Source organism: Lipotes vexillifer, unplaced genomic scaffold (assembly GCF_000442215.2).
Source record: "Lipotes vexillifer unplaced genomic scaffold, Lipotes_vexillifer_v1.1 scaffold1154, whole genome shotgun sequence".
Lineage (NCBI taxonomy): Eukaryota > Metazoa > Chordata > Mammalia > Artiodactyla > Lipotidae > Lipotes > Lipotes vexillifer.
The window spans coordinates 1,391,297-1,408,626 of NW_006770904.1; the positions used below are offsets into that span (position 1 = coordinate 1,391,297).

Consider the following 17,330-nt stretch of genomic DNA (forward strand, 5'->3'; position numbering starts at 1 on the left):
TTCTGGCAAAGGGGGTGGGTGGACTCACTGTTTGGTCGGCACTTTCAGAACGTGAAAAGTAACCCGAATCCGTACTTCCTAAACTGCGAGGACTCAGGAGAAGTTTTCCTTGCTGCTCTCGGGAGTAATCGGTGGCCTGCTGCCTCTGTAGCTGGGCATGTACCGTTCCCACGTGACATTCCTGTTTTCCCTCTGGCTGACTCACATCGCCCTTCTGATGGGACTTGTCATCCATCTCCAGGGAGCACGCCCAGGCTGAGTGGGACAGTATACCGGTTACCTGAAGGTCTTTCTGTTTCTGTGCACTAGGAGGTTCAGGCTTGGAATCCGTAACCTTCGGGCTGTCAGCTCTTAAAGGGGACACACTGATGGGGTGGACCACAACCTTTGGTAACTCTGTCACAGCCTGTGGTTCTGAAGATCTGTCCTGTAGTGAAAAGTCACCTACCACAGGATCTGGATTGCTTGGAATGGAACCCAATTTAGGTAAAGCTTCCGAGCTGGATACCATTTTCATTATCTGCACGGGCTGCAGGTCCATGGAGCCTGGGTCGTTCTGCCTGTCGTCAGCAGCGCCCTCCTCTTCGCTCTCCCCACTATCTTCCACATCCGAGTGGATACTAAGTGCTTTGGGGGACTCGTGAGACATGAACAAGCCACCAGCATCTGGCTGCAAGACGAGACCCAGTTTGATAGTATGTGCATGGGATTTTTTGTGCTTGTAGAGGTTACTTTTAGTCTTAAATGAAAACCCGCAGGTCACGCAGGGATAGGGTCGCTCTCCAGTGTGGGAGCGGATGTGCTTTAAAAGCACACTGGGCTTTGCACAGGCTCGATGGCAATACTCACAGATGTATTTTCCTTGTTTTTTCGGCTTCTGGTCTTTCAGAAGAAGATTGCACATTTGTTCCACGCTGTGATTAACGACAGAGGCGACAGGAGTTGAGTTGTAAATTGGCGTGGGGGGTGACCGCGTGGAAAGGGCGGGGCTCACTGACAGCGGCGAGGCAGCATCCACTTGCTGGTTTGGAGGAGAAACCTGAGTTCTACTGGAGGGTGAAGTCACACCTCCGGATGACATCGCGGCTGCGTTACAGACGTGTTCAAGCTGGGCATTCTCCTGGTTCTGCAGACTCGTGAGGGATCTGGCGAAACCCGAACACGCTGGAAGCTGCTGATTTTGTTGGCCAGGTTTAGAAACAGAGTGTTCGCGTGGATTATACGAAGGAGAAACGGCCTGAAGTGCCGCTTGGTCGTTCTTCTGAGCGGCAGACACGTGTCCGGCGTATGAGGTCCGAGGAGGCGGCTGTGATTGGGCAGCCGGTTCTTGCGGGGTTGGATTGGGGGCATCCATCGGGCTGTTGTTCAGGTGAGAAGGGGGTCGTACAGTTTTATTTGGTCTCAGTTTTCCGCTCTTAACCGCACAAGAGGAGCCCTTTTGCGACAAGGTGCTCAGTTCTGGCTCCATGGCCTTCAGTAAGACATCGAACGCGGTGTTTGCATACGAGGAGGGCGGGGGGCTGCAGTGAGAGGAGATACATTCACGGTGGTCAGTCCTGCTTTTACTGGACAGAGAACTGGAGTCACATTTTCCCTCGGGGACACCGGGCTTGGTGGGGTCAGAGCCTTCCGACCTCCACCGGCGCGGCTCGGATGGGTGCTGCAGAAACGAGGGCTTCTTCGGGGAGACAGACTCTTGCAATTTAGAGGCCTCGGCAATTATCCCAGGGGTTTCTCCATTGTGTTTGGTAAACTGCTTCCCATTTTTTACAGGACTGTGATTCTGCTTCTTGTGGGACTCCGCCACACCCTGAAGAATGGCAAAAGACGACTCTTCTGTATTTTGTTTGTGTTTTGCCTGAAGAGGATTTCTCAGTGGGGATTTTGGTATTTTTTTCAGGTGATTCTCCGCTACAATCTTTTTTCGTTTCACACCTTTAAGTGATTCTGAAGTTCCTTTAATACCAGCCTCTAAGATTTCTGTTCAAAGAAGAAAAAAGAAAACCAGTTGGTAAAATGGTATGTACACCAACTATGATGTTTTTAGATTAACATTACAGCCACAAGGGTGTTATGACAACTGAAGAAGGCAGTTTAAAGGATAAAACTGCATTCCTACATTCTGGCAATATTAAGAATGCTGGCCATCAACATCTGTTGAAACAATCATGAGAAGACCTTAGTGCACATTTCTAGAACGCTGTGTTCCTTTCTTGACCCCCTATCTCACCACAGTCCTGGAACCTGATGTTTCAAAACTAAATTATCCTCCCCCTTCACCCTTGCAGCTGAGGACCCTACACAATAGTCTTAGGAGAGCTGGCCCACAAAGAAGAAAATTCAACCTTTAATGCTGGGTATTTGTCTTATCACATTTAGTATCTTTTTTTTTTTTTTTTTTTTTTTGGCCTCTCCTGGTGCGGAGCACAGGCTCCGGACGCGCAGGCTCAGCGGCCTTGGCTCACGGGCCCAGCCGCTCCGCGGCACGTGGGATCCTCCCGGACCGGGACACGAACCCGTGTCCCCTGCATCGGCAGGCGGACTCTCAACCACTGCGCCACCAGGGAAGCCCTAATATCTTTTAAAGCAAACTTCTCAGCAAGTTTCTACATAACAGTATTGCTCCAAAATAGGCAATACTGATCTTTTCTTACGAGAACAAAGGTTACTATACAATAATTTTTAGACACAGATACCTCAGATGATCATGCGATATTCACTGATAGAACCATGAAGAATTGCTAATATAGAAGTTATATCAATAAACAGAAAAATATGAAAGTAAAATAATACACTTACTTGTGGTTCTTCACCAACAAAATTGTAAAGTCATAATGTTGTAATGGCCCTTAGCTTTAAAATAAAAATCACCATTTTAATTGAACAAAATATTCAATGGCTATGTTTCTTTGCCACTAATGATAGGTGAGTAGGTAGACAGAACTTATAACAGGAGAGAAGAGATGAAACCACCTCCATTTCTTACTGTGTTGAAATAAATCACCATTTAAATGGCAGCAACCACCACAATCTCTGTCAAGTATTGTATTTTTGAGCAATAACTGCTTGCCATAATTTCGTCTGTTTCGATTTGTTGGATCCTCGGGCACGTAAACAAAAATTATTCAAGCTTATATTACTTACTTGTAGAAAAGCCAAACACTCTAATTCCTCATTATTTTCAAATAGCTGTTACAATGTACCTATTAAAAATTCATATCAGACCAAAATGTCTATACCAAAATAACCACTTTGCATTAACAGAAGAATTTACATAAAATAAAATATTCCGGTCATCCTGTGACATCAGTTTACGTGCTTTCATGTATTAATTTAATGAAAAAAATTGCATCCTAATTCACTAAAGATACATTTACCCACCATAATCAGAAAGGCAAATAAAAGTGTGTGTGTGGGGGGGGGTGTCTCATGATGAAACTATCTGAGCTAAAGAAAAACAGAAAAAAAAGTATCATATTGTTGATACCTCTACAAAATGATGCTGAGCAAACCTTTTTTATTCTTCAACCCACTCATTTATAAAATGATATTTCCCCAGTGGTTTTCCCTCTTCAGGATGAATGCAATAAAGTCAGTGATGTACTTTATGCCTCTCGTTAACTATACAAGAAAGCAGGCGAAACGAAAAATGATGATCAGCATCTCGGGTGCGTGGTTTCCCTACTCACTTCCCGGGAGCTTGGAGGTGGGTTGAAACAAAAGTGAGAGCCACTAGGCTGTTAAAATAAATAACAAAAGCAGAGCCCAGCAGCCACCTGGAGGAACGGCAGTTCCCAACTCAGGCAACTGTCAGAGCAGAAACACAGGAGATTTTTAAAAAATCTGCCCATGCCAAGCCCAACCACAACCCTATGCAACCAGAGCCTTGGGTGGGGTAGATAGGTTTATTTTGTTATGTTTTACATACTTTCTGTAATAAGATTTTATTTTTAGGTAAAGTTATGTGTAAAAAAAAAAAAAAAATTAAACAACGGCTTACACTCCAAAGAAAAAAATGCAAAAATTCAACCCACGGCTAAAACCAGAAATACCACATTAAGTTTTAAAGGGAACATTCTATGTATTTTTTTTGTTTTAAGAAGTACAATTCAACTTTGTACTTAAAGAAAATGAAGCTGAAGTGAAAAGAAAGGAATGACTTAAGATCCCTATTTCTTTACAGACATAATTCCTCTAAAGTTAAGAATTTGAAAAAACACATTTTAAACAGATTTTACGAACCACGTTTCAATTTTAGATGAAGACGGACTCATCTCTCTTTGATGAATGTTTATAACATTTACATTCTATTTGCATAGTTGTTTACTCTTCGTTCTCTGTTTGAATTTTAAGACCTGGTGCTAATATACCATTTCTTTCCTTCAAAACTTTGCACACGCCTTTGCTTTCTGGCAATGAAGCTTGTAGAGAGAAGCCTGCTGCCAGCCTGACTGGTAGTTTCTCCTCCTTGAGGTGACTTGCCTTTTTTCTGCCAGCATGTCTGCAAAAACCTTTATTTTCAAAGTCTAATAACATAACTGGTAGTCAGCTCAGAGTTAACCACTGTACAACGTTTCATGTTTTTCCTGGAACACAATGACCTCTAGAAGGAAATTCATTTAGTTTATTTCAGAAAATTTTTCTTTTATTATTTCTTCAAATACATTTTCTGGCCAATTGTTTTCTTTGGGGTTGGCTCTTTTACTTTACTGACATCAATTGTCTTTATGGGGTTTCCCTGGTGGCACAGTGGTTAAGAATCCACCTGCCAATGCAGGGGACATGGGTTCGAGCTCTGGTCTGGGAAGATGCCACATGCCGCGGAGCAGTTAAGCCCGCACACCTAGAGCCCAGTAGCTCCCACTCGCCGAAACTAGAGAAAGACCGCGTGCAGCAACGGAGACCCAACGTAGCCAAAAAAAAAAATGACCTTTGTGCAGGACCACCCTTATGATGATCTAAATCTCTTCAATTTTTTTGTTTTTCTCCTTCACTCTTTCTAGAATTATCTAAAGCTTCTTCCCTTACATCAGTAATTTGATTTTCAGGCCACTAAATCCCTTGCTGTTTCAAATTCGTTTATTAGTTTTGGACTGACGTTGCTTTGTTCTCATTTTGTTCCTTAAGTTCCGCATTGCCCATATCATCTCCTTTTACTGTCTCATATTATATTTGAACTGTTGCTTTAATAAATTTATGTTCTTATTAAGTTCAATGCTTAAAAAAAAGCTTCTGTGTCTGAGGTAATATTTCCTTTAAGGCTGAGTTTTTGGTCTGTCTTTTCACATTCTCTCTGCTTTTCTATTGCCTGAGATCATGGGGAATCACAGGGAGTGGCATTAAATGGAGAATATGTTCCCAACAGTGTTTTTCTGAGTTGTGTTCACTCTTCTAAGATTTGTTGGATCTCCTTTACCAGGGTTCACTCCCCTCATTCAAGGGATAACGTCCATTCCATCATGGGTGGTTGGAAGGGGATGACCTTCGATGCTGGATTAGTCTCTACAGGCAAGGAGCTTGTTGTTGCTGTTGCTGCTATCAGGAGGGGAGAGGGTGGTGGAGCAGATGAGACAGATGTAAAGAGGGAAGGTACCAGGCACATCTGAGGTGAATCCCACGTTATCATTCTAGAGGTGGAATTAAGGCAAGTTGCATGTGATCGTTACTCTCCATCCCTTGGATGGAGTGCACAGAGTGAATGGCTAAGCCCTCTGGCTAGCAATCAGAGATACAAGCCTCCTCTTGGGAACCAATGCCCTGAAGTGTGAGGTAGCAGACCCTCGGGTCTTGGAGAATCATACACTCAGGATGGTTTTTTCAACCCAACTTAATCTTGATTAATTTCAAACCTATCAAAGCGTGACTTGAGTTATTTTCTCCCGCCCCCTCATGTACAGGAAAGAATGTAATAATCAAACATTGTGGCTACGTCGACAACATACGGTATACAGTTACCTTAGGCCATGGAGAGAGGGTATAGACCAGAATGCCTCAAAGCAGAAATACAGCTTGGGGTGGAAGATGGGAGGGGAGCAGCTCTTTACCATCAATGCTTAGGCTTTTCATTACTTTTAAGGGCAATTTGTTATTTTGGTAGACTAACATGAAAATAAATTAGAGGAAGCAGAAAGGAAGACCGTGAGACAGTGGTGGAAGGTGTACAAGGATGATGCCTTTTTAATATGCTCACTCTCCCACCTCCCAGTGCACAGGCCTTCCCTCTGCCTCATGGTACAAACGCTGCTTTATAGTTATCACCATATGATTCCAGAGCTGCTGCTTTTTACCAACACTAGGGCTGGACATCCTTGGGGGCACATAACCCTCTTTGTGTGAATGATGAAGCACAACCCTCTTTCCTTACACACTGAGAATGCACACTCAGATCAGGAAGTGGGTGGGAAAGGCTCAAAATCAAGGTCGACCAACTGCTGAAAATTATATTCTGGTCAGCATGCTACTGGAAATGGCTGACAATCAGGCAGAAATTCTGAGGCATCAACAGGTCAGAAATCCAAATAGGAATTCATTTAAAAAGACACAAATCGCACTTAGAAGAAGGACCAAAATTGGCAGCATAGCCTCTGTCAGAATCCCTGACTTGCTGGGCTTTATAAACAAGCCAGCTCTCCATCAAGTAGGAGGTCGAGAACAGCTTGGAGAGATTGCAGAGGCCACTTGACTGGAAAAAGGTGAATGGTTAGGGAAACAGGAGCTAAAGTATGACAAAGGATATTCTCACATTTGGATAGTCTCAAGTATGGTGAACTACAATCTAACAGTGTGTTTAAAACCCTGCCTTGACTGAAGGTGAATATCTTTTTCCAATTGACTCCAAGACACATCAGTGTGAAAAACTTCAGATCTCTCTTAGGTCTTGGGGACACAAGGACCACCTGTTTTCTAACAATTGATGGCATACTGTGTCAGAGAATCAAGAGATCAGAGGTAGGGGGACCATTTAGAAGGCCTTTCAGTCGTTCATGCAAGAGTTAAAGTGCTACCTTGAACTCATGTTGTGACAATGGGTCTCTTAGCTGATTCAAAGCAAGAAAGCCTGAGAAAGGTTTGCCAAAGATTCTGCTGAGGTTTCCTGTTCTCTGGGAGGACTGAGCTAGTTTGGGAGGGGGAAAAAATCAACTCACTTTCCATTCCACCAAATCTCAAACTCAATATCCATGTGTAAAATTATAAATTGTAGCTGCAGACCCTGGATTAGAAATTCTCAACAGGAAATGGTTAGGCTAATTATGGCACAGCCACTTAACATAACATTATACATCCATTTAAAATAATTACAAAGATTACACAGCAATATGAAAATTATGATATATTAAGTATATATGCATATTCTTTTCTTTACCTAGAGAGAAGTCTGGGCTAGAGGCATAGATCTGGGAGTACGTAGTGAGTGCTGTTTTTATAAAAGTACAGAAATGATAAGCCGCAGAGAATATACAGTAGAGAGAAGTCTGGCATCAGAAGCTTGGGTAATCCCTATATTTAAGGGTGAGCTAGAAACGACAAGAAACAGGGAGTAGTAAGAAACATAAGACAAAATATGTGACAGTGAAGTGCTCAGGAAGCCAGGGTTTAGAGACTTACAAGGAGGAAGATGTGGGCAACAGTGTTAAGTATCACATTCAGATAAACAGGATGAGACACGAGGCTGCTGGGCTTGGGGGGCTGTTATCTCAGAGCAGTCGTCACTTGGGTCCAGGGGGTAAAAACCATATCACAAAAGAGCAAGGAGTGAGGGAGGGCCTGGGGAAGAGCAGGGACAGCAAATACAGACCACGTGCTGGGAATCTGGCTGTGAAGGGAGAGAGAAAGGCAGGATGCCAGTACTAGAGGAGAGGAGGTCATAGCAAGGTTTCTGTAGGATAAGGGGTGTTGAGTGGGCTTATAAACAGGAAGTAAAAGTCAGCAGAGAGAAAGAGACTGAAAATGCAAGATGGATAACAAATAGATTAATGTGCAATGAAGAACCACACTAGAAGTATAGCAGCCAGGGACCGACCACGTAAGATATGGGAACAACTAATTTCATTCAGCAAGCGACAAAAAGCCACATCCATCTCCAAGTTCTTCCCATTCCTCATGGAATGGAATTCAAACACCTAAGACACCAAAAGACAGCATGGTCCTCTACCCAGCTTCCCAAGCCCCCTCCACACTGTTTCCCTCTCCTCACTATGCTTCAGCCATGGTGGGTGAACTCTGATGCCTCAACAGGCCTGTCTCCTTCCTGCCCCTGGGAACCTGGACTCGCCATCTCTTGAAAAGCCTTCCCTACTCTCAACTCTAAATGCCGGGATCACTTTCAACCTTTAAATCCTAACGTCAGTGTTACCTCCTGTCTACCTGCCTACATTAGTTGCCCCGTATTGCCCAAACCCTGTTTATTTTTCATAATTATGATCACAATCTGAAATGCCCTATTTATCTACTTATATGTTTTGTCTACCTTCTGATTAGAATATAAGATTTATAAGATCTTATGTTTACTATTCATCCCTATACATCCAGCCCTTAATAGGTGTTAAAAAATATTTGCTAATGAAAGAATTCTCTGAGTAAGAGAAAATAAGGAATGAATTTAATATCAGGCAGCCTATTGATGTACTTCACCACATCAGGAAGAATAAATGAGAAACTCACATGACCATTCTGAAAAAGGGTGAATGATATTTAATAAAATTCAACATCCACTCTTGCCTGAGGATACAGAAACTCGAAAAGCATTGCCCTGACCCAAACAGTAAGAAAAAGCCAGAAATATCACAAAAATCAGAACTTCTCTTGAGTTCACCATAAAGCAGAATCACAAGGCAACCAAAGAGCCTGAACTCCACAGAGGGATGTGTGGACCAGCTCCGCTGGGGCAAGCAGGCAGGAGAATGTGGAGGAAGACATGCCAGCCTCGCGTACGAGTGAGAAAGCATCACCCCAAATTGCAACAGACTGCTGGAGGCTGAGCGTGGGGTGGATAGGCCTGGCCTTGGACACACGGGGCTTCACACGCACACCCAGGCTCTGTTTTGTAGGCCTCCCCCAGGTGCTCACGGCGGGCACGCGGGAGGGGCTCAGCTGCCACTGCAGAAAAGGCGCCAAGCCCCAGGCCCTGCCTGAACGCTTCTCTGATGTGGAGCAAAAGCCTGAAGGCTTGAGCTGCTGGGAAAAGACCAGCAGCCTTGGGTAAAACCCACTGTGACTTGGGGGAGAGCAGACGAGGAAACCTCTCTCCCAGGGGAGGCAGGAAACTGTCCTGGGGCCAAAATCCCACTCCAGTACAATGAGAGGTCTGCTACCCTGGGAGAGCAGCAGGGAACACAGAACTGCCTCTGACGGAGGCTGCACCAGGATAAAGAGCAGTCCTCACCTGCCCGACCACAGCCTTGCACAGCGCTCTACTACGAGCAGAGGGGCAAGGAGGGGGAGACTCCATATCCCAGCATTGCTGTAAGCACAGGGAAAGGGCATGCCACTGATAGAAGAACTGGAGGCCAGCACAGTGCACTGAAGATAAACACAGTGGACCAAAATCCTAATGCAGCCCCACTCCTGAGCAGGTTGCCTCAACTCCCCACCTGATGACCTGACAGAAGAGCAGTGCCCATTTGCAGCTGTTAAAAACTACTGAACTCGGTATCTACTGTGAGGCACGCACTTTCCAAAATTCAATAAAAAGTTAAGATACGTGCACTAGCAACCCACTGTCAAGAGACAGAGCAACCAAAAGAACCAGACTCAGAGATGATCCAGATGTCAGAACTCTCAGACGGGGAAGTTTAAATAACTATAATTAATATGTTAAAATATCCACGGAAAACGTTGACAACATACATTCACAAATGGGAATTTAAACAGAGTGGGAGGGTCAAACAAAAACGCTAGAAATAAGACAAAGTAATAGAGATAAAGAAAGCCTTTGATTGGCTCATTAACAGACTCAACAAAACTAAGGAATAAGTAAACTTACAGATAGGCCAATAAAAATAAACCGAACAGAACACAAAGAAGAAAAGTAACATGGGGGGGGGGGCGGGAAACAAGAACAATACATCTAAGAGTCACAGGACAATATCAAATGGTCTCATGTATAATTGGAATCACAGGAGGAGAAGAAAGAACAAACAGGGAGGCAGAAATATGTGAGAAATAATGGCCAAGAATTTCCCAAAAATAAACAACCAACCATAGATCCAAAGAGCTTAGAGAACCCCCACGGAATGAATAAGAATAAGAAAGATGAAGAATGAGGAAAGAAGGTGGAACCAAAACAAAAAAGCAATAAAAGTTAAAAAAAAAAAAAAAAGAAAAGGAGAAAAACCACCTAGACAAATCATATTCGAACTGCTGAAAACTAAAGGTAAAGAGAAAAGCTGGGTAAAGGCACCCAGAGGGTAGAAAAATTATACAGAGAATCAAAGATAAAAATTAAAGCCAAATTCTCAACAGAAACTATGGAGTGACATTTTAACACTACTGAAAGAAAAAATAAACTGCCAACGCAGAATTCTACATCAAAAAATAATAGCTTTCAAAAAATGACGGCAAAGCAGACACTTTTTTTTTTTTTTTTTTTGCGGTACGCGGGCCTCTCACTGTTGTGGCCTCTCCCGTTACGGAGCACAGGCTCCGGACGCGCAGGCTCAGCAGGCATGGCTCACGGGCCCAGCCGCTCCGCGGCATGTGGGATCTTCCCGGACCAGGGCACGAACCCGTGTCCCCTGCATCGGCAGGCAGACTCTCAACTATTGCACCACCAGGGAAGCCCAAAGCAGACACTTTTTTGGGGAAAAGAAAAGCTGAGAGCATTCACTGCCAGCAGACCTGTACTGAAAGGTTAAAACTTTAATGTGGAGCTATACATATAAATAAAGAAATAAAGAGCTCTGACAATGATAAAAATGAAAGGAAATTTTAAAAAGAATTTTTTAAATGTCAGCGCTTTAAAATATAATACCACGTAAAGTTGTAGTGCACAATACAGTAGCTTGGTAGGTGAAATAATGGCTCTGTAAAAGTCCACCCTAATCCAAGGGACCTGAGAATAAGCCCCTTTACGTGGCAAAGGGGACTCTGCAGGTGTGATAAGGTTAAGGTACTAAAGTGGGGAGACAATCCTGGATTATCATAGGACCCCTTCAAACTTAGTCAATTGACAGAAGGGGCAGGAAAGAGATCTGAAGTCTGAGAGACTTGACCTGCCATCTGTAGCTTTGAAGATGGAGGAGGGGAACCAGGCTTCAAGGAACACAGGCGAACTCAAGAGGCTGGGAATGGCTTTGAACTGAGAGGAGGAACTCAGGCGCACACAAGGATTTAATTCTGCCTAATGAGCAAGGAAACAGATTCTCCCCTAGAGCCTCCAGAAGGAAACATGGCCCTGCTGACACCTCGACTGCAGCCCAGTGAGACCACGTCAGGCTTCTGACCTACAGAACTATAAGATAAGAAGTGTTTCTTGAACTGCTAAGCTTATGGTAATTAGTTAGGCAGCAATAGAAAACTATCATAGGGGGCCACTGGCCACATATGACTATTTAAACTTAAAAACAAAGTCTATTGCTCAAAAAAAGAACTTTCTATGTTCTCTGACCACAACAAAATTAAATGAGAAATAAACAGCCGAAAGACATCAGGAAAATCCCCAAATACTTGGAAATTGAGCAACATATTTCCAAATAGCCTAGGGGTTAAAGAGGAAGTCATAGGGGAATTAGAAAAATCAAAACAAACCTTCCGAGCACCAGGAAAACATGATAAAGAATATTTACCACACCAATGATAGGCAATACTCAAAAGCAAACACAAGAGAAATCCCTAAAGTCTGGGACAGCTAAAAGATTCTTGCAATAATCTCTATGATTTTTAATCATGTCTCCAAAGTATCTAGCTAATACAATAACAGAATAAAAAGAAATAAGATACAAATGATGGTAAGGAAGAAAACAGCATTATTTGCTGATAACATAATGGTCTCCTGGAGAACCTAGGAGAAGTAACTGAAACTCTACTACATCTAACAAGAGTTCAGTAAGTCAGCTGCCTACCCAAAACATACAGCATACAGCTGCCCACCCAAAACATTTGCTTATACCAAAAACAGTTAGAAAATACAATGAAAAAATATTCTATTTATAACAGCAATAAAATAGAAAAATGACTAGAAATAAATTTAGCACAAAATATTCAAAACATACAGAAAATTTAAAAGTCTTCTGATATGATTTCAAAAGGTACTTACAAAATGAAGAAACACATCATGCTCCTGGAGAGAATCAATATTTTGAGGATATCAATTCTTTCCAAATGTCTAAATTTTATACAATTTCAAACAATTTTTAAAATTTGCTCTTTAAAAAATATGACATGACTCTAATCTTCACCTGGGAGAAGAGATATTCTAAATTAGACAATAAAATTCTGTAAAAGAATTATATAAAGAAAGAGATTAAATAGTAAAGTATTTTCTCAAAATTAATGGTTAAGGGCTTCACCTGTGGCACAGTGGTTGAGAGCCCGCCTGCCGATGCAGGGGACACGGGTTCGTGCCCCTGTCCGGGAAGATCCCACATGCCGCAGAGCGGCTGGGCCCATGAGCCATGGCCGCTGGGCCTGCGCGTCCGGAGCCTGTGCTCCGCAACGGGAGAGGCCACAACAGTGAGAGGCCCGCATACCGCCAAAAAAAAAAAAAAAAAAAAATTAATGGTTAAACTGAAAATCCATAGAAAGACTATATATGAGTTTAGTATATGAAAAAGTGGCATATTTCAAAATCTTGGTAAAAGGATAATGTAGTTCTAAAATACACAATGCAGGTTTCACGAGACAAAAAAGTAAAGTAGATGTTAAGCAGACATCACGTTCCAAAATAAGTTAAATGAATTCAGTGTAAGAAATAAAACCACAGAAAGAACTGGAAAAATATGGATAACTATTTAGCTAATTTTGAGAGTGGAAACACATTTACTAAGCAAAAGAAAACCAAAAAACAAAACCCCAAAAAGCAAGCAAAAGAAAAACCACTTTAATATATAAAAGTTAAACTCTCTCAGTGTATATCAAAAACACTTCAACATAGAAAAGCAAATGCCAGAGAAAAGTATTGCAACATATAGGCTGACAACAAGTTAATATTCTAACTATAAGAACATTTATAAGGGACTCCTAGTAATGACAAATTAAGTAAATCAAATGATCCTCCCTGAGAACATCAGAATAGTTAAACAAAATATGAACATTATCAGTTTAAAGGCACCAAAACATTAAGAAGGTAATGAAAAGGTACTCGGCCAAGATCTAGGGGAGGATAAAAGTCCAAAAAGTGAAATCAGCATCTGGGGCTCCTTTTGCTCAGAGAGGTTTTGGTTAACCAGAAGGAGCAATGAAAAGCCGAGCAGCTCTTTGGACAATCTAAAGAAGTGAAGGGTATAAATGATAGAACCCAGGGCAGGCCATGCATGGAGGCCCTATGAAAACCTACGTTTCCAGTCGAGATCTGGAAGGGCTTCATTCTAGGAACGAGAGAACTGATGTAGACCAACCTTTGCATGAACTGTAACTCACTTTCAGGGACCCAGAAAATCCACAAACCCCAAACTTGATTAAGTTGATACTGTATTGGCTAGTCCTCCTAGGAACCTGGTAGAAGCAAACTAAAACCTTCTTTGGAGGAAGATATCATCAACTTAGGCATCAAACTATTTCATTAGTTTTTCAAATAGAATGTCTAACTCATATTCAAAGATAACCTGGCACCTGAGAAGAGAATTCAACATGAAACAACCAACATTACAGACAAATTGACAGGGGTTCAATATATTGGAATTAATATAGAGACTTAAAAATAGACATGCTTATTTTGTTCAAGGACAAGCATACTGAAAATTCCAGAGGAGAACTGAGAAGTATAAAAAGAGAGACAACATATTTGAAAAGCCAAATATAAATTACAGAACTGAAAAAATACAATCAAATTTAGACCTCACTGGAGGGATTTAAGTTCAGAGCATAACAGCTGAAAACAATAGGAAACTCAGACGTAAGTCAAAAGAAACAACACAGAATAAACTATTGGGTTGGCCGAAAAGTTCGTTTGGGTTTTTCCATAACATATTATGGAAAAACCCAAACGAACTTTTCGGCCAACTCAATGCTAGGAGACAAAGGAATGCAAAATTCAGGAGCTAGATCTAAAACAAAGCGGATAAATTGCAAAGGCTGGAAATGGAAGCTCAGAAGGTGAGGAGATAAATAACTGGGCAGAAGTAATATTTGAGGAGATAAGGTCTAAAGATTTTCAAAAACTAATGAAACACATGAATCTACAGATTAGAGAGTACTATAAACCACAAGCAAGATAAACAGAGAAATCACACCTATGCAGCACATCACTATGAAGCTGCAAAAGTCAGAGAGACAAGGCCAAAAGTCTTAACAGTAACAGAGAATTTAATTATAAAGACAGATTACTTTCAAACAAGCAATAATTAGGCTCACACGTGACAACTCAACAGCAACAATGTACTCAAGGAAATAAACTGCCAAGCTAGAATCCTATGCTTCTGTACTCAGAAAAAGTATTTTTCAAGAATGAAAAAGAAACAGACATTTTCTAATAAATGATACTTGAAATAATTTGTCATCTGAAATGTCACAACAGACCTGCACTAATGGAAAACTAAAGACAATTCTTCATATAAAATAAAATCATCCCACATGGGAAACTAGAGATGTAAGACGAAATGAGTCCCAAAGTGATTAATGAGTGTAAAAAATGAAGATGAATAGCAACTGCATAAAAGTAATAAAAGATACATGTGGAATTCAAATACATGATAGTAATAGCATGTAAGCCAAAAGCAGAGTAAATGGACACACCCATAAGAGAGGAAGGAACAAATGCTATGGATGCAGAGCCCCAAAAGCTTGGAGCCAGTATCTGACACAACAGCAGAGCCTCTCGGAGCATCACCATATGCTTCACTAAAGGCACACAGAGAAGAAGGTCAGTGTTCTTGCAGCATTTAGTGAAGGATAAGTTTAGTTTTATTAACCAAAATAGATTCAAAGCTTTGACAATATTCCTAATGGGGGAAATACACTACAAAACAATCAGAACATCGCAGCAACGCTGAACAAGAACCTCAGCCCTGGAAAGAAAAGCAGGCATGGGATATAAGAGGAATTTGAGATCAACTCCTCCAAAGTAACAACAAGAATCATTTAGTCAAGGGTTTATACAATGCAAGATACAACATTAAACTTTTATAGCATAACAAATAGGCAACAGAATACATTTTAAAGAACTGTTCATAAGAAACAGAAAAATAATTATGGGGTGGGGGAGGGAATCTGAATTCACCATTAACAGGCTATGATGTAGCAAAAAAAAAAAAAATCAGGAAACAGAAAAAGAATATAGGTTTTAACAGAAAAGGAAAATGTAGTAGAATAAAGACATACTAAATTTTATACATCACAAAATCTTTGTTAAAATAAAAATTTCGTTAAGTTTCAAAAAAAATTAAAACACTATGGGATTGGAGCATAGAGATGGCACATCCCTGTCACCTGGAGTTCTGTATTTTTAAATCCATCATGCACGGGTATTATTCACATACAAATAAATGTGTAATGACATACTCAACCCCAAAGCAGGTAGTCAGCAAATTAAGAACCCAACAAATAACTGCTTATTTAACAATAATTTAAAATATAGACCAAAACCTAGCAGATAGAGACAAAATAGGTACTCAAATATTTGTGTCAGTAATCATTCAAAGGCAAGTAAATCTGCAGAACTTTTTTATATATAAAAGAAAATTTCTTAAGCAGTCAATATAATTTCAGAGAAATAATTTTGACTGTAGGAATAAAAACAAAAATAAAATCAGAGATAAATCAAATTGAAAAATTTTTAAATAGAATAAGTAACAACTATGTTTGAAAATTTTAATTAAATAAAAAAATCAGGGCTTCCCTGGTGGTGCAGTGGTTAAGAATCCCCTGCCAATGTAGGGGGACGTGGGTTCGACCCCTGGTCCGGGAAGACCCCACATGCCGCGGAGCAACTAAGCCCGTGCGCCACAACTACTGAGCCTGCGCTCTAGAGCCCACGAGCCACAACTACTGAGCCCACGTGCCACAACTACTGAAGCCTGCACGCCTAGAGCCCGTGCTCCGCAACAAGAGAAGCCACCGCAATGAGGAGCCTGTGCACCGCAATGAAGAGTAGCCCCTGCTCACCACAATTAGAGAAAGCCCGTGTGCAGAAATGAAGACCCAACGTGGCTAAAAATAAATAAAATAAAATAAATATATTTATTTAAAAAATCAATCTAATCAATAATAAAAGTTCTCAGAAAGGAAAAAGGGGGACTTCCCTGGTGGTCCAGTGGTTAAGACTCTGTGCTTCCACTGCAGGGGGTGTGGGTTTGATCCCTGGTCAGGGAACTAAGATCCCGTAATGCCGTGCAGTGCGGCCATAAAAAAAATAATAATAATAAAATAAATAAAATACATTTTTAAAAAAGAAATGAAAAAGGGTAGGACATAACAACAGAAAAAACCTATTTAAAATTAAAAGAGAAGGTTATACTCCATCTTAAAACATTTGGATACTTGTATAACATATAGAATATAAGAAGTTATAAATACAATCGACCCAAGAAGGCACAAGCTTGAACAAGCCTCTAATTAAGGAAGAAAATAACAATACATCTACTGAAGACATATACGTGCTCTTCTTCCTTTGCAAACATTCAACTTCCAAGTAACTTACAGTAAACTTTCATATTAAACATAAGGAAAACCACCCAACACAATCAATTAAGTCCTGACACATCCAAACAGATTTAACATTACAGGCCAATCTCAGTGCATGGCACAGCCATTCCAAAGCCAGAAATTATCCTAGATCCATCCTTCTCTTGTACCCAGTGATCACTGCTGCTTGTTCTTTCACCAAACCATCATTACGCAAATATGTCCCCTGGTGGACTTTGGACAGAAGAAAGCCTGGTTTTAAGTCCTGGCTTGACCACCTACTAGCTACGTGACCTTAGGTAAAGCTCTGTTACTGTGCTTCATTATTTGTAAAACGCACGTAGTGGCACCTCATAGGGTTGTGAGGATTTTTTGAGATAATACATGTAGAAAGCATGGCGTGGTGTCCAGAACTTCAATTTCAACTCATTAATATTGCTATTGTTGACATTATTATTACCATTATTAATATCATCACCATCGGTTGAGTTGTGATACTAGAACAAAATACATAAGCCAGTATTTTAGCATTCATTTTCTATAATACCAAACTG

General features: G+C 41.1%; 1 protein-coding gene across 1 annotated transcript in view; it reads right to left on the bottom strand.

The window, feature by feature from the left end:
• The window catches only part of HIVEP1 (HIVEP zinc finger 1), an 87,078-nt gene that overhangs the window by 36,506 nt on the left and 33,242 nt on the right, over positions 1–17,330 (bottom strand). The window contains 1 exon segment of the mRNA XM_007446416.1: positions 2–1,980. Coding sequence (XP_007446478.1) covers positions 2–1,980 — 1,979 coding nt within the window.